This window comes from Lepeophtheirus salmonis, chromosome 2, assembly GCF_016086655.4.
Source record: "Lepeophtheirus salmonis chromosome 2, UVic_Lsal_1.4, whole genome shotgun sequence".
Lineage (NCBI taxonomy): Eukaryota > Metazoa > Arthropoda > Copepoda > Siphonostomatoida > Caligidae > Lepeophtheirus > Lepeophtheirus salmonis.
Genome location: NC_052132.2, coordinates 26,713,743 through 26,733,392, shown reverse-complemented (window position 1 = coordinate 26,733,392; position 19,650 = coordinate 26,713,743). Strand labels below are relative to the sequence as shown.

Here is a 19,650-nt window from a genome sequence, read left to right as displayed (position 1 = left end):
TGAACAAAATCAATAAAAGGAGAAAATCCAAATAATTTATTTTACTTCATATATACCATACAATATTTCATGAGACATATTTTTGTGAATTTTAGGATTTATATTTAAATTTGTGGGATGAGTTAAAATACTCAATAATTTTAACTTTAGTTTAGAATCTTTATTTGATTTGACATATTTAATTGGGCACCGATATGGCTTTACTAATACATTCAATAAATTTTTCTTTCTGTTATTGTGACAATCAATTTTGTGTAAGTAAAGTGCAATTTGAAGCGGTTCCAAAAGGGTTAATCATAATAATTTGTTGAAGATACTTTGTCGAAAAATAAAATATAGTCCACATTCAATATTTTGGCGAAAATTATTTTGTGCCACTGGAGAAAAGCTAAACATTTCTTATGATATAATTTCTGTGTCTAAAGCTCCAAAGACAAGGCAAACATGTGAGCAAAGTCAACATCTAGTAACCCCCACGACTACTTATTTTGAAGACATGTCGAGTGGAAGGCCTCAGTATCCGTTATCAAAAGACAGAGGCCCTCAAAGTCATTGTCAGTCAGTACTTCGACGCCATTAAAGTAGATTACATCTGCAGCAGCTTCCAGGTTTTCTGCTGCAGCTTTGAAGCCATTATTCCCACTAAGTGCAGCTACATTAATGATTAAGATAGCTCCAACACATATATTTTTATAGTATTAATTTTGTTGAAATTCAATTGTTAGTTAATAAATGATATCTTGTTGAAGTTTAAAATTCAAAGTGTTCAGATTTGAATTAACCACTAGGTAATGTCACTAATAGCAAAAGTTAGTGGGAGGAATCTTTTACCTTAAGATATAATGGGGTTTATGGTCATTGTTGGCAAAAATTTGTTAATAATATTTTTTTTAAATCATACTTTTGGAACTGAATCAAATTTAAGCCCCAGAAATTTATCCTAACAATAATCATGTCATGGTAGAAAGTGTACTTTGTTTCATAACTGAATATTCAAAATTCCTCTCTGAAGAGGAATTTCTTCTTTTATAGAATATCCCCGATCTATATACTTAGATCGTCATGAGCATCATCGTTAGTAAAAACAAAGTTTTAAATAAAAAGTAGTATTATATAAGGCACTTAATGTTTAACCTAGTTTAATTACTGTCGGATTTAATTACGAATCGGCTTTAATGGGCAAGGATGTAATTTTTTAAATAAAAATACATTTTAGAGCGTATATTAGTTTGTTTTCTTTTTTTCATTCTAAAATGACCTTGGTGGTATTAACATCTATCTTTGATTGAAGAATACCTTCTAGAGTATAGTAAATTATATGCTGGGACGTGCAAAATGGATTTACCCCTACTATAGATTAATTTTCAAGGTATAATGATTATAATTCGTAACTTTCCAATGTTTCACGCGACAGCTGACTTTTTAAACTTTCGAATTAGCTATTGCAGTCTCCATCATTTCTTGAAACAAAAATAGAAGCAAAAAGAAATCAGATTCCTGCATTCATTTGTGCCTGCCACAGCACACCAGAAAATGTCAAGATTGTTGGGATCGAGAGGCACAACGTCTACAGGGTCAGAAAGTTCTTGAAAGAGAAGAAAAACCTTAAAATTGAGCCCAGTAGTGGAAGGCCCGCCCAACTGACCCAAGAAGGCGTTTGAGGCCAAGGCCACCATGTCCATGGTCAATTTGCCTTAAAAATAAGTCAGTGGCTCGCTCCACCGTGTCAAAGGCGATCAAGGCCACCGGAGAAACTCCAAGAGGTACGTGGAAAGAACATTAATGACTCTACAGAAACAAGATTTCCGTTTGGAGCAGGCGAAACCCCTCCTCAACGACTAAAGCATCATGGCAACCGTGTGATCTTCTTTTCGGGATTTAAAAACATTCACTGCCGACGCTGCATTCAACAAGCAGATTAATCGGGTTGTTTGCTTTGAAAACACTTCTGAAGACCTTTGCCACAATTCCAAGAGGGTAGGCGGGTGCCCCATCCTGCTGGAAGACATAGCATACCCTGCCCGACTACTTGCAGATATTAAAGACCAAGGTACTCCCGTAGGTTCTCAAGATCACCAAGAAGTCGGGAAAGGCGTCATACGTCTTCAAGCAGGATGGATCACCCATCCACAGAGCCAATGTTGTGCAAGCCTATATGGAAGAGAACATGTAGTTTTGGCCCATGCACTTCTTGCCTCCCTCCTCTGGATTACTCTATCCTGTGGCAAGTAGATTCCAAGGCCTGCAGATCACGCCACAGCAATTTCACCGACTTGAACTCCTTAGTTGAGAAGGAGTGGAAGCTCATGAGAAGTTCCTACATTGCCAGATTATGTTCCATCTTCCAAGGCCGGTGAAAGGCCGTCATTGAGAGCAATTGAGATCAAATTCCTCAATAATATCTGTCATTGCGTGGCATAAATGTCTACAAAGTAATTTATCACGTCTGACCTAATTGAGACTCAGGTCAAGCAAAAGTTTGCTCACGTTGATTAGTGGTAGATCCATTTCTCACCCACCAGTATATTCAAATATAAGAATAGTATTTTCCTTGTTCCAATGTTATTTTAAATATAGAAGATTATCCTCTTCAATGCAGTAATTCATTTTATCCCCTTAAAAGCATATAAGATACATTATAATTATTAGTCTTAACTCAGTAATACAATCAGTCTTTCTCCTATTATGTCCTTGTGCTCTCTCGAAATCCCACTAATGCGTTTGACATTTCTGATTGTCAATTTATTTTACAAATGATGTGATGTGATGTGATGAAATATATATTTTATTTTAAAAATAAGTGTCAAAAATAATGATATTTTTATGGAAATCAAATCAATTTTGCTCTTTTTTTATAATACTAAGTATTTTTCAAATATCACTGTTTATATTCTTTCAAATATAAGAAAGCCAGATATATTGAGAATCGATATGAATATTTTTGAACGTTTATTCATCTTTAAAGGAAATGTTATAAATATTTATCAAGAAAGATGAAGAGGGAGTAACTACAGTAAAAGTTTATCAATAAGGCACACTTGTACACTCAAGATAATACAAAAATTGATATTTTTATAGGTTCTACTCATATATAAAAACATATACTTTGGGTTTAACTGTATAAAGATTTTATGTTCCTATTATTCAGGACTGTTAATAGGGGGGTGGGGGGCAAATGAAATTCCTCTCTTATAGTTTTTGCTCAAATAACTTTTCTTTGTTACAAAAGGACAAAAAAAAAATATACATAAAGTGGTATGACTTTTGTAAGGGAAAAAAGAAAATTAATATAATATTATGACTAATGAGCCAGGTAGCACTTTAGTCTCTAGAGTGCTACCTGGCTACATGAGCTACACACACTCAATGCTACATGCAAAATGTCTGTGACACTTCATCAATATGACAATAATGTTATTTTTCGATCAAAAATATGTACAAGAGATACATGAGGGAGTATTATGTACAATGCACCTGTATACATCCTCCATGCTACATGTAAATCACCTGAGAGATTTTATTAATATGATTAAATTGATATTTCTTATATCAAAAATATGTATATGAATGTTTTATTTTCAAAAAAATTATGATTCAAAAATTAAATTTAAATTTTGAAAAAGCAAATAAAGAAAAACCTACACATTTATCTTTTCCCAGGCCTCACTCACTCTAAAGGGGTTCTGGTATCAGTAACTATATTTATTTATAACTAGATTGGTTTTAAGGCACTGTACAGTCCGTTTTGCATAGGGCATCCAATAGTTAAAGCCGAGAATGTGTATTTTTGTATCTTTTAATGTTGTATTTGGTGGATGGTCCTTACTGTAATTTGAAAGAGCCTCTTGTAATTGCTCAATAGTTCTTTTCTCTGCGCTAGAAACCTTATGACAACTTAACTATTTCATCATTCGTTGATATATAAGAAAAAATAGCAAAAACAAAATTCTACTCTAAGTAGGTTAGTCAAGCAATATTTTTTTTTTTTAAAGAACGCAATATTAAAATTTAAAAGTTATCACGCAATAAGCAAAGCAGTTTTCAGACCTATTCATACCGCTATTTGCATATTGTCTTCTGATTATTTGATATTAAATATAAGATGTTTCTCGTCAATATTATAAAAAACAAACAAAGTGAAACTCATCTTCAGCTATTTGTAAATATTGAAACTGTTTGATTTGATCAAGCAACAAAGACCAATAAGAAAAAAGAATTAAAATTGATGTGCTCCTCTTTGCAGGATTGCCCAGAAAGCTAAATTTTGTCCAGACTGAAGACTCTTTGAGAACAATCTGTACTATTTCCAACTGTGTGGAGGTTGGCAAAGACCTTAAAGTCGTTCTTTTACATAAAATTAAGCTTAACTTAACTTAAGCTAAAAAAACAACAACATTTATTTAGGAAAAATAAATTTAGGCCTCCAAAATAAACCAAAACTTAATCCATTGGATTTTTCAATGTTGACATAATCTAGTACATGACAAAAAAACGTCCTTCAACATGTTTAATGAATTTAAGAATATGGTAAGTAAGGCTTAATTATTTCAAAGACCCAAATATATTCGAAAAGTCTGCTATAGCTTCCGGCTTTGTTAGGTCTAGAATAGTAATGTGTCTTAAAGGAAAGTTTTGAGCAAAATGAATTACTCGTTTTAAATAGTTAAAACATGTTAGCACATCTATCGACCATGTGTATATGTATATAATATTTACATATGTATTTTAACTCTTGTTTGTTGATGAAAGGAAGTCTCCTTGAGAGCAACTCTTCTCCCGATATCATATATATGTATACATGTAGACGTCTACACGCACGATAGATGTGGTAGCCCCCTTAAGTCCAATGAGTTCTCAAAATGTTCGGTTTGTTTATTCAATACAAACAATGCAAATCATTATTGTCCTACGGAATACACTCAGATATTCGAAAGACTATGAGTTAGTATTTGTCAATGTCAACTACTCTTAGATAAATGATAAATTTAAAAAAAACTAATACGAAACGATTGTTGTTATGAATATCTTAAGAATTTTTATATGTACAATACACATTCATAAAGGAACCTGTAAATAAGTCATTAATGATATGACTTATAAATTTTATCAGATTTTATAATTTTAAATTTCGAATTATTCAACCAAAATATTCGATTTCATTATTTTGTTAAGCATTAAATTTATATTTCTTATTAAAATAAATATCACTTTGATTGAAAGAGGTGTTATCGAATGTTTTATAATTTGGACAATAATTCAATGCATTGTCATCTGTCATTTTTGTTCAAACATTTCTTTAACATACATTACATTACATATTTAAGGAATATGTGAACAAAATTGAGACTTATTGGTTATTTATTTAAAAAATTACTCTATGCAACTATAATTTCGCATTCATTATTGTTGAACATGAAATGGAACATTAAAAACTTCAATTGACATATTTCTAGCCTTTACAAATCATTTTTAAATATCACATATAGGAGTAAACTTTCGATTTAGAGCCATATTTCCATATCGAATATTTAGAAAGTGTATTCTTTATTTATAGTTATTATAGAAATAAATAGAAAAAATAACTTCTTTTTTTTTGTATGATTAGATTTTTTTTTGGGAATTATACATAAAGATAAAATGAAAAAAACATTAATCTTTTTATACATTTTTTTATCAATTGATGTATATTTTCTTTTCTTTTATGTAGTTATTTCACGTCGAAATATGGCTCTGAATCGAAATTATACTTTAAAAACGTGATTAAAAAAAAACCAAATAAAGGCTATACTTATATCGTTTTTAATGGCCATTTTTGTGTTTTGCAGCTTAAACAACAGTAATGAATGTGGGGTTTAGACGGTGGGCGTTCCAAGACCTGAATTTTGTTGAAAATGGTTATCATTACAATAAAATGGTAATCACATTTTTGAAAACAATTCAGTCTTGGTTTTAATGGGACATAAAGGAAACTTTAAGTGGAAGTAAGAGAAGACATTGTTTATGTGTTGAATTAAATTACAAATAATTAGTCAAAATATGTGCTACAACACGTCAGTAATACTCAAACAAAAGAAATCTCGTTTATCGAGAGATTCCAAATCTCTTCATTATTTGGAGGGTTTCATAGGGATTTTACTAGTTTTTAAACTCTATAAATTACATATTATAATGGATTAAGCTCATATATATATCTGGGTCTAAATAGCTAAGAGCAATGCTTTATTGATGTCAAAACTATTGAATGTTGAAAATGGTCAGTTGACCTATTTTAGCAAAAAAAAAAAATATATATAATATTTATAAAAACCAATAGTTTATGTTGACATTCCCTATACCCATTTTATCCAATAAATCTCCTTTATAGTTTAATTATGGATTAACTATTATAAAACAATATCAATGTTTAATAAGTTTATAAAAATATTTAATGGATTTTTCAATACCTATCAAAAAAAAAAAAATTCAAATAGGTGATTTAAATTCGCATATCACGACGCTTCTTCACTAACACAAATATGAAAGCTCTATTTTGTAGGGTGAGAAATAGATGTTTTCTGTTTATTCCCATTAATCTTTGTTCTGAACGTTTATAGATTGAACTAGAAATAGCTCTTTTTATCTTATCGCACTCAAGGGATACTAATGCCTCATAAGTTCTATGAATTAAATATAATATCATTATCTTTTCAGTTTTAATTCTTTTAAACAAGATCTATTGATCGATTTTTTTATATGTGATTTTAATATCCTTATTTGAAAAATTAACGTATGTAGTCAGAGAGCCTATGTTGATTCCTTTTGATTTGATTCTTATAACTAGTGTTGTGCTCACTCGATAAATTATCAACTTAGCTTAAATGATGCAGAACACACAGATTCGGTTTGATTTAGGATGGCTCAAACTCAACAATTAATGATAACATTGACTCATTATAAATGTAAGTGCAAAAATCTTTGCTTCCTATTCAATCCATTACTTTATTTTCTGATCATATACCTATATTTCGTTATATATTAAGATTGCACCTCATTTCTTTTGTTAAAATTGAAAATAATTAATTGTTTCTTTATTCCAAAATATTTAAAACAATAAATGATAAAATACATTAGCAGTATATTAGGGAATGCAATGAGTAAATATTTGATATCACTATACAAGCGAGTCATAACATGTTTTATTGACTATATCTAGTTTCTCAACTATGAAATTGATTTGTATTTCTATTATAAGAACAAACATTAGTTCTTATTTTGTACTAAATATTTAAATTGTTTTCAAATTAGTTGTTGCGTTTTCTTTTACTTTCTTTTTTATAATGTATTGACTTGGGGTCGTGACTATCAAAGGTCAATTTGACAACATTACGTTTAACTAAATCAAGAACCTTGTTATACCTATAAATATAATTCACTTTCAACCCGATTCAAAAAATATTTGAGACCCTCTTTTGGTCCACTAGGGGCGTTGAGTATAATCAAATATTTTATAAATTTACTTACTCTTTTAACTGAATGGAGAAGGTGAATTCTTTGACGAGAAGAAAAAGTATCATTTGTCATGAAAGAAAATAATAAAAAAAATGTGACATCATCTGTTGTATCACAAAAAGTGACATCTGACATGGTGGGGAAAATATCAAACAATCTACTCTAGCTAGCAGATGTATTTCATCACTTTGTATTGTAGATTTACCCCCACCCCCTTCCTCAAAAAAATAAATAAAAATAAATTATTGAATGTGAAGACAGAGCTTTAATAAAGTCAACATGCCTCTCATTTTTCATATATTTTACAGTTTAAGTCTATTTTTAATTATTCGCCTAAGCCATTTAAAATCGGATCTAAATGTATTCAAAACATCTAAGAATGTTAAAGTAATTGTACATTTTTCAACATGAATTAAAATAATTATAAAACAAAGTACTTTTTACTTTAATACTTACCCACCCAAATACCTTCAAAAGGCTAATCCCATGAGAGACTCTCCTTGTTCGTTGACCCCCAAGTCAGACATTAGGGAAAATACATTTAAATACGGCACACATTTGTATAAACAAATATTAAAAAAAACCATTTTTTTTATGGGAAAAAATGCAGACAGTATGTTAATAATGTCTTCATTTTTTAAATAATAACAAAAGCACTAAATTACTAGTAATATAACTGACTGACACCTCATCTTCTAACTCCATAGGCCATAACTCCTAGTATAAATGCATCACTGTTCATATTTTTAAGTTGTTCAAGTATCATATGAAAACTATAATAAAAGACATTCCAAACAAAAACAATATTTTTTTGTTTTCATGAAATTAAATCATTTTATCTTAAAGGGTTCATTTGGTCATTTTTAGTAGGACATTTTTATATCAAATGACAGATATAATGAGCAAGTGTTAAAGACCTTGATCTAGTTATACCATGTGCGAATAGAAATGACAAATTTCCTTAGGGTTAAGTAATGATTCAGAAAATACCCGAGGTGAAAAAAAGTCCTTATACTACTAGTACAAAAGTATTTGCTCACATGTCCTTAAATATATTTGTCAAGTGCTCAAATTTCTTTTGAGTTCATTTTAAGTTCAAAGTTTTTGAAATCGTTCCCAAAACTTTGGAAAGTCGTTTATAGATATTTATTAATATCTATAATTATCGATGTTCAAAATTTATCGAGCCGTTTTGAAGAAATCGATATTTTAGTACACATTTACTATTTTCTATTGGCTTAAAAAGAAGTTGGAGATACAATAAGTCGACAGCAACTCTAAGTTTGAGAAACTTTAATACAATTAAAAGTGTATTATTGCATTATTATTAAATAATCTAACAGTTTTAACATAAAATATATATAAATGTAAATTATATCAAAATTGTTATTTGTATTTTCTAAGTAAAACTAGGTGGTACATTTGTCAAAAGTAATTTTTTATAAATTGAAATGGACTATTTGAAAATAAGTTTTGTAGAACTTCACATATTCTTTTATAACTAATTTTTATATAATCCCTCAAAAATTGATCTTTCTGATTTAAAAAGAATAATAACTATACAGACACTAAACGTCTATCGTGTATTGCTCACACTGAAAAGAAGATTCCCTTTAAAAAGTTATTGTTTTAATATTTTGATTATAAACATTACTATTTTCATGCCATTTTGTTGGATTTTTATAACTTGTATTTACTTTTACTTTTTGGAATGGACCCATTAATTTTCCTTTTCTTTGCAAGGTTTTGTCTAAAACTGTTCTTTAAATTATATTTTATTTAAATTGATGATATTGAGCAAACAAATTTCCAGTTTCAAAAATTATTATAGAAGGAAGGAATATATATTTGCAATTTTACAATTAATTTTCCATGCATAGTTAAATTTTTGGGTATTAATTATTATCTGAATTATTATTATTTTTTATTTTCCCAAAACTGTACATATTTTTTGATTGTTTATTTATTTTAATAATAAAATTCATTCAAATTTCCTAAATTTAAACTATATGTGGGTACAATGGTTTGTAGATAGGGTTGAAAATCCTTAGTATTTTTAGGGAGCTAGTTTATTTGTTGTGGGCGACCTGAACAGTTTTTTTCAGTTTATTAAGCTGTTTTTCTTTAATTCTTGAGGAGAAAACATCCAAATATAAAGTGTAACCACGAATTTGTAAGCTCATTAATGATGGAAAAGTTACGCTTGAAGAATTTTAAGTGTAATTCCCAGTTTGTTAGATTCAATGTAGTCTAGAGGACCGAAAAAGGAGTGATTCCTGTCTTTGTCCTTCCTTGATACGGAGTGAAAATGTGGTTACTTCCTTTATATCACAGCATCTTGCAGCTAACTTAATGAAACGATATGACAGCTAAGCTGCTCTCCTCTCAAACATTCTTTAAGTTATCAGATGTTTTCAATTGGATAACATATACATAGTTGATTGGATTATGAGCATTGTTTCTCGAATGGTCTATTAAAAACAACTAGGTAGTAATAAAAAATACTGCATGGCATCCCCCCTCTGTTTCTGCAATCTCTGACTATAAAAAGACCAAACAAACCCATGTGCTATATACTTCAAGTTTCCAGTTTGCTGATGCTTTGGCTAAGGAAGGTGCAGAAGGGATGACACCATTCTCTTTTCCCAATTCCGTGTGTCAGACTAAGAAAACTCTATGGAACGCCACATTGAATGAGTGGCGAACTATCTGGTAATATCTGGAAAGCTTCTGTCAATCTAAAAAGTTTATCATCTAGCCGTGCATTGAATCTCAATTATAGTGGCTATGATTAGTTCCCACATACAACTTAATAAACCATATCAAGTGTGCATACTCTTTGGAAATTTTTGACATGGTCACCATCGTTTCTGATAAATTTTGTCAGGATGTCTATCCCGTCAAAAAACAACATATGTAAAATTTTGGTACTTATATATGTGCAAAAATATTATGAAAACATTAATGCAAAATATATAAAATGGTGCTTCAGCCATCCTTCAAAATTGTTCTGTCCTTTCTATGCCCTCTAACAATTAAATATTCATAATCATGCCATATATGTATTTGAATTATTTATCAGACATATTTATCAAAATAAATATTTTATTATTTCAAAAAACTAAAATATAAGTATTGCTAAATATATAAAATTATGTAAAACAGATTTGTGATTTCTATAACGCAGAGTAGTATCCAGTATGAACCACTGATTCAACTCTGATTCGTCGCTATATTCCCAAACTGTAAGGGATGTATCCGTTTCATCTTCCCCTTTGTGGAATTCCAATGAAAACATTGAGCAACATCCTGTACTACAAAGCTGTAATTTTGGAAAAGTCTCCAGTTACAACAAACTCACCTCCCATACTTTCAGATTTTTTAATTCAAAAAATTACTTTGTGCCTAAGTAATGAAGTCATAAAATATTTCTACAAAATTTTTGGATTACAGCTTTCTATTGGTTGATACCCACTGATCAAATTATACTTCATCAACATTATATTCCCCAAAGTGATCTAGCAATTTATCCTTGAGCAAGTCAATTGTTCCACAATTTCCACATTTACTAAAAAAAAACAGGGCAATGCAGGATTACAAACTATAGATGGTATATAATTTGTAATTTTTTTAACATATATAGAATATGAGTAGGTTAAATTTTTACAAAAAAATTACATCAATGACTGGGCCTCATTTTTTATATTTTGCAATAATGTTTCCATAATATTTTTGCACATATGCAATTTTTTTATAAAGTATAAATTAAAGTTTGTACTCTTAAAAATGTTTTAGTAGAAGAAAAAAAAGAATTGGTCTATTCTAAATGGAGTCAGGGCATACTCAAGTACGAAGTTCTTTTAAAGGGGGCCAAACTTTGAGGGACTACCAAACGGGCCCTCGCGCCTCCACAAGTCTAAAATTTTAGAAATATTTTTTCTTTGATGGGATAGTCATCCTGAACAAAATGTATCAAAATGGCAGAAGTGTGTGTACATTTGACATGGAATACCCCAGAATTCATTTTAAAATGGGAAAAACCCTTAGCCCTATCTGTCGACTCTGTGAAAAAGATGAGGAAACATCTATGACTGTTGCCGTACAATGGAGGAAATGACTGACCTTGCTATGAAGTCTGTAAAAAAAAAGAAGGTCAATGGAGAAGCAACTTTTGAGGATTTTTAATATGTTTGTAATTACAATTAATTTTATAATGATAAAGTTAGAAACTCATAGATGATTTTCCACCTATTAATACCCTTTTGAGTTTTTGTATAGTTGGTTGTATCTAGTAGCTAAAAAACATATATACTTCAAGTTTCTAGTCATCTTGAACAATTCAGTTGTGAAGATATTGATATATCTTTTCATGGATTTACTCCTTGGATTTAAATTCGCAAAAATCGAATAATCCATAATCTAAAGATGTTTCTTCATTTTCTCGCATAGAATCAACATATAGATGATAAAATGGGTCGATTCTTCAAACCATTGTACACGTAGTTAGTAGTAAAGAAGCTTGTATAATACCTTTCTCATTTTTCTTTTAGTTAAAGTAGGACTCAAATAAATAATAAACACTTTAGGAAAATACTATTAATAACTAATTTGATTTGCATATACATATAAATGTATAAATTTCTAAAGTTGGTCATTCTATGTAATTTGTTGTTCAAAATAATTGACTGTACAAAAATATATTTGGATAAAAATTGTTCATATTTTAACTCATGTAAAATCTCGAAATGGATGTAACACATACGCATTAAAATTCCCACTTAAATATTTCTTACTATATGCTTGTATAATCCTACATACCTACATATATATCTAGAGTAGGTTGTCCCGTTTTCTGGTTAATATCCACACTCCTCTTCTGAACAAATATTTTTTTTTTTGCTGGGGACACTATAAAATGTAAGCTTTTGTAAAATTTGATATTTCCAAGGTCATTTTTTTATGGAAATTTTAGGTCAATATTGAGCAAGGAACGAGGTAGTTTAATGGACAACTTGCTTGGAATAAGTTAACATCTCGAACTCAATGTGTGTAGGTTCGTGCCCCGGTAGTTCCTACAGAAGGAAATATACATAATATAATTGTCAATGGACTTCAAAAAATAATTTTAGGTTAGATGGGGTGAATGTAATACTATAATGTTGACTTATAATTAATCAGTACAACTCCATCTGATCAATTAAAGGAACATTAAAAGAATCGTTCAAAATATGAGCTATGGTTTTTACTTTAAATATTTTAAATATTTGTTTTATCATTCAAAAGTATTGTGCACCTTGTTTTTAATTATTTAAGGGCTCTAAGATGTTCTCAATTATTTGCAGGTGTTCCTATTCCATAAAACTCAACATTTTATAATTTCAAAAAAATTAAAGTTAAAGTTTAAAAAAAAAAAAAAATCATGTTATCTTTTATAAAATAGGGAAATCACAATTCATAAAATACATCTCAGAACCTTTAGATTATTTATCACAATATACAAATTACTGTTGATTTATAGACCAAATACTAAAATATATTAAAGGTACATACAAAAATGCCTAGGTTTTCATAGAAAAATCTAATTTAAAAAGAATTAAAATGGCTTGTACCACGCCAAAATTGATATGAGAGACTTCAAGCTTCTTCAAAGTCAGTTTATTATAGTCTTTAGCAGAAAGTATCTTTGTGAATGAAATCAAAAATATTAACCCAAAAACGGGACATTCGAATGTAAAATCAACAATAGAATATGACACACTGAGAAAAAAGAAATACAAATATTCCTTTCCCTTATTTTGAGTACTGAAAATATGAAATCACTATTTGGCAAAGAGAAGAAAATGTTATTACGTAATGATAAGATGAATCCACACCTGGGAACCAAAATGAACTATTAGAAGTATTATCATGGATATTGAATGCAAATGAATTAAATTTTCAAACCTATAAATAAGTAAACATAGTTTTATTTACCTAATTAGCTAAATTAAACCTTTTTAAGCTGACCTACAGGAAAAGGAAAGGTTTAGTGATATATTAAAATATGTTCCGAACTGTTTAGGTATCGTTTTCATAGATTTCGAAAATTGCTTTATAATTGAAGGCTATTATATTTAGTAATTTATGGTTATACATACCAATGTCTAATTTAATATAATATATTTTATTGGAATTGCAGTTATATATTATGTTGGGGTAACGTCATGATACAAATAGAAAAAAACTTAACATCTGTATTAAATACTTTTTGATGCCCAAGAATAGAATGTATATTTGAGTGCAATCAAGTTAATAGGTGGTTCAAATCCATTTGAAATAACTAAATTTTTATAATTTAATTTTGTTTATTTGTATATAAATAATATATATGTTAATAATTAATTTTGGTCTCTAAATATCTGAGAATATTTGTGGTTTGAGTATTAGGAAAGAGATCTTAATAGGATATTTGAAAAAAATATGAGATCATAATAGGATATTTGAAAAAATATGTGATCCTTGCAGTTACAAAAACTAATAATCTACACTAAGCGTCGATGATTTTTTATGTCAGTTGGAAAATTTACTTATGTAATAACTATAAAAAAATTGAAATGTTTCCCATATAAAAAAGTCTTTGGATATATTAGTTGAAAAATATAGAAGGGCTTTTTACCATATAAAAAAAAGTTAACCCCCCCCTAAAACACTCCTAGCGATGGTCCTGATTATAAAAATACATATATTCATTGTCAGTTTTGTTGGAGACAACACACCTTGACGCATTCAAAATAAAGACCCTTTTTTTCTATCTATGTAACTAAATAATTAATAAAATACAAAATTAATGATGCATTAGATAGCTTTTATTTTACAATTAATTTGGTTTTAAAGTTTTATTTTCAAAAAATTGAAAATACATTATAACCTTAGTCAGACTGCATAATTTTACAGCCTGACCAGACGATATGAGTACAATTGTATCCACATATATTTTGATTGAAATAGTATTTCTTTTTTTTTTTTTTAATGTTTAATGACATTTTTGTTAAAGACTATTTGTTTTTGCTTGCTCTCTTTGATGTTCGATAGAACATGAAGATAAATATGACTCAGAAGAAATTTTTGACTTGGCACTGCTGTATACCGAAGGATGAAACTGATTTCTGTAAAAATCTAGTACCCAAGGCTTAAACAAGATCGGGTAACATTCTTCAACAAAGAGGTGGGCCTACTGCTAACACCAACTTATTTACAGAAAAGAGCTCTTTATATCTATCATCTGTCCAGAGATGAGTGACATTATCGGAGGCTTGAAGTAAAGCACAGATAACCAAATCTTATTAACGATGATTATTATCAATGGTTTAATTTTGTATTAACAGTATTAGTAATTGGGGCATAAAAAGAACATCATTTCACTGTTTTGGAGATCAGTTACGTTAATTATTTTTTAACTCAACCTGTGAGTATACCACAATTGAATCGTTTTCATTATTAAATATCATAAAGCACGTATCATTTTCAATAATATGTATTTCAAGTTTATTTAAAAAAAAAACATTCCTTGGGTAAATGTATGTAATTATTATTAAAATTAATTGATAAGCTCGCTAGTATTGAGGGTTCATTTATATGTTCGTTCCTCTCATTGTCTGGGGAAACCCCGACTCTGGTCAAAAGTTTCTTGCAGTAACGTAAAGTGGTCCCATAGCCATTATTATATCCATAACCATAAAAATTATACCCATAGGGATTATAAACTGGAGGTGGAGGAGGTGGGGGTGGTCTGTAGGACTGATATGGATTGTAAGTAGGTCTTGAGGGAGGACCATAAGCACCCTGAGAACCATAAGGATCTTGAGAACCATAAGGATCTTGAGAACCATAAGGATCTTGAGAACCATAAGGATCTTGAGAGCCATAAGGGTATTGAGAACCATAAGGATCATATTCTTCTTCCTTCTCCTCCTCTTCTTGCTCAACCTTTTCAGGAACGCCTCCTGGTCCAGCTATGCAGAGTGAGTCGTCACATCTTCCAAATCCAAGTGGACATTTGGAGCAAACGGATCCTTGCTTATAAATAGGGGATCCTACAGCGTTTCCTCCAGGACCATAGTTACATATGTAAATTTTTTGAATGGCACCTGCTTGTTTTTTTCTACCGGTATAAGCAACAAAACCACAGCCTATTTGATATGTTCTTGCCCAAATCAACTGAGTAAAGTGACCGGTAGCAGAGTTAAAGTAATAACTATCCACACCTCCTCCAAAGAGATTGATTTCGTCGTACCATCTTTCAATAGCTGTCTTAAAGTCGGGTTCCTCTGATACACCACTTGCATGGCTCCATGCAATGTTTTGTCCAACAAAAGTATGTTTACAAGTGTTGGGCTCGTCGTGTTTAGTTTGACACTGATTTGCCCAGAGTTGAGCTCCCCGAGCCAATTCGTCATTCCACACTAGCTTCATCATGTTGGAAGCTGTTCCGGGTAATCTTCCAGTTTGACCATTGGCAACTTTCCTAAAAATATACATGGATATGAGGATTATATGTTTGCATGTTATTTGTACACTTTAATTTACCTTCTCAATTTGTTATGAACATCCAAAATCTTTTTTTTATAGATTCAGACGTAATCCCAGATGAGATAACTCCAGAGCAACCAACGGACTCAGAAAATCCATATATACAGTATGTGTTTTGAGAAGAAAGAGAGCAGTAATCACAGCCTTGTTTGATGTACTTTGGAATAATTTCGGGGCCTTTTGAAGGAGAAATGGCATCCATCAAGGATTCCAAATCCTTTGATAGAACACCATTCTCTAACACTAAGAGAACAAGTAGAGGAAAGAATGCTTTTATCATGGTTGATAAATCCACAAGACTGATTTTACAATAGTAAAACCCTTTCTTTTTATACTAAAACTCTGTTGGTAGCATTTGACCTGTCTACGGGTCAGCGAGTATTATCACCTGGAAATTCCCTTAATTCTTCTATTTAAAGTAACAAAAAGAAGATAGGAAATTATTATAATATATATTTACCTTAATATATCATTATAAACATAGCGAGTAATTAACAAGTAAAAATAGAAAAAAATAACCTGAAAACTATTTTCTTGTAAGAAGTAATATAAAACTTTGTTATATTTTCTTAACTCTGGAATGTTTCAACTTATCTTCCAAAGGCAAAACATCCACTAATTAGAATACATGAAAAATATCAAAATCGTAGATTAACATATAAATTTACCCGCATTGATCTCTGCGTAACCCAGTTAATATAAAAATTGATCCAAATGTATTATTTTGTCTGTTGTCGATTTTTCAACTATTTTTGCCACTTATAAGTGTTTGAAACGTAGATTGGTTAAACTACATAGAATAAGTTATTGTTAATAACTCCAATTGCATACTGTAGATCAGTTTCACGGTTGAGAATAATTGGCCAACTACCAACTGATTTGGCCCGTTTTTTCTCAATAACTAGTAAACACAAAAACAAGCTTGGACAATTTTTGTAAAAAATAAGTATGTATTAAACAGGGGTCGGCCAGCAAAACATGGACTGTTAATTAATATTAGTTTTCTTATTAATTCAGAAAGATTTAGTGATTTTTGACATTATAGTTTATACATCCTTTGTGCATCAAAAACTTTAATAAACATTTTGTTATCTCGTCATCATGAGTGAGCAAAAAGCCAGTAGATCTCAGATGCTGAAGGTAAGGTGGAAAGGATTATAGACATTGTGAAGAGCTCCATGATTCTAGTTTTCAAGGTAGCCAAGATAAAAAATGATGGAGAAGACTTCTCCTGGAATGCAGGACGAAAAAAATACAAATTAAACAGAGATCCGGAGTTATTTTCAAGCTTAGACAAGAAGATCAAGAAGGACCCCACCAAATCGATGACTTGCCTATTTAACAACTTAACTTTGGCTGGTAGGACCATCACGAGGGCCGAATATGAATTATTCTCATTCATTAGGATCCCACACCACTTTTGGATGGAGGTTGTGAAGGCCAGGAGGCTCGAGAGGTAAAGAGGCAAATCGATAAGGCTCCTTCTTCACCCAATTTGAAACTGCTGGTCTTTGCTGTGTGAAACACTTTGTAGAGAGAAACTAACAAAGTTCCAACCCTAAATGTGTACTCGCTGAATGCTATGATAGTGGCTACGTGGGACAGGAGTTTGTCTTCCAGCAACGTATAAAGGGTGTGATTGATGCTGAAAGTAGTGATATAGAATGACCAAGTTTACTAAAGTCTTTTTCATAAGTTTTGTAAAAAAATATTATTTTATTATTGGAAATAACTAATTATTGAATATTATACTTTAAATACCATATCAGAGCTATATAAAATCCAATTAATATTTTAGACTATAGGTTTTAGAATTGGGGATCTTGACGTATCCCAAAAAAATGATTATGACGCCCATAACTGACTTAAATGTGTTAATGAAATAAATATTTTGCCATTAATATTTATAAATATGGAATTTCTTATTTTCTTAATTTTTGTTCAAGATTGATTTTCCACTTAGTAACTAATACTTAGTACCCTATTCATTAAAAAAAAATTACTTCTAAAGATTTAATTGCAACATGTAATTTTACTCATATTATGAAATTTTAAAAAGTTTTATATTGTATTTATTTGATAGAATCTACATTATTTTCCATGGTAGGAAAATATCAGGAAATATTTTATACCCAACAACATTATGTAGTTCTTTTTTTTCATAAAGCATATCTTTTTGCAAAAAATATTTTGAGGAATATATTTTTATATAAATTATCTCACTATTTGCATCTCTATCAAATGGAAACTAGGGTGGCTCTCATTATGTACTAAAAAAGTCAATGTTATTATTTTCATTCTCTCATCCTCTAAATCGCTTTTAATAGTGAAAATATGTGCGTTCATGAGTCCAAAATTGTACATAACATTTGAATGATAATTAGTAGTGGCCAATGTTGTCTTATAAATAACATTGGTAATTTATCAATAGTTGCTGACGTTTTTATCTTTAAAAACAAATGAAACGATAAATAAATATACATTTATCCACTACTAAGAAGACAAGAGTTCACCAAATAATGTTTTTTTTTGGTTTTTTTTTGTAGACAAATACTTTCAAACAACAAGACATATTACACAATCTAATGGATGCAAAAAAAAAAAAAAATATTAAATATAAAAACCACAAAAACCAGTTAAATGTATTGGTTTTGACATAAAATTTATTTATACTTACACACAAAGTAGGTATTGTATATAACTTTATGATAGTAAAAAAATCGGAGATATCCAATGGGTTTTTGGCTAATTTTTCAATATAGGGGAAAACATTAAGAAGCAAGGGCTACTAACACCGATTGTTCAATTAAAATCTGAACACTCTGAATTTTAAACTTCAAAAAGATATAAATTATTTGTTAACAATAGAATTACAACAAAATTAATACAAAACATAAATGTGTGTCTTACCTCTTCTTCTCATTAATGTAGTCGCCCTTAGGGGCAATGATGACCTCCACGTGACAGCTAAAGGCCTGGCACCCGCTGTGGATGTAGTCATCTTTCATGGTGTCCCAATACTGACTAATAGTGGCTTTGAGGGCGTCAGTCTTTGGATGACGGACACGGTTGGCCTTCCTCTTGACACGTACCCAAAAGGTGTAGTCAAAAGGATTGGCATCAGGACCATATGGGAGCCCAAAATGTCTAAAAATAGTTTGAAAGAAATCAAAAGACACATACAAAAGAGTCGTACCCCAAAGGAGATGATTTTCTTTCATTGCTGTTCTCAAAAGTGGTCTTTCCACCCTTACAAGTCTCTTTCCATTCACATTTTTTTCATATCTCTATGAACAGTCTCGGTTGTAACCTCAAGATCTCTTACATGGGCCCTCATGTATTTGAAGGGATTGGTCTTGAAAGTTTTCTTCCACTTCTCCAGATCCAGTTTTACCTTTTGTCAGAGCCCTTCTTGCTCACCAACGGTTCTGATTTGCAAATGGCGTAGACCGGAATCCTGGATACGCCCAACTGTATGGGGTAAAATAACGGAAATTTGTAAATCACGTTCAAGTTTTATTTTCTAGTCTTGTACGTAAGCTAGAGATCTCAGACTTGTTTTGTTGTGTAATTTTGTTTATGCTTCAATATATC

The 19,650-nt window shown here is 30.3% G+C and overlaps 1 protein-coding gene across 1 annotated transcript; it reads right to left on the bottom strand.

The window, feature by feature from the left end:
* Positions 1-14,985: 14,985 nt before the first annotated feature.
* On the bottom strand, positions 14,986-16,375 carry LOC121113531 (uncharacterized). The gene is given in 3 exon segments (XM_040707334.2): positions 14,986-15,991; positions 16,054-16,087; positions 16,090-16,375. Coding segments are annotated over 3 exon segments (1,260 nt in total). The 5' UTR covers positions 16,337-16,375; the 3' UTR covers positions 14,986-15,012.
* Positions 16,376-19,650: the final 3,275 nt, after the last annotated feature.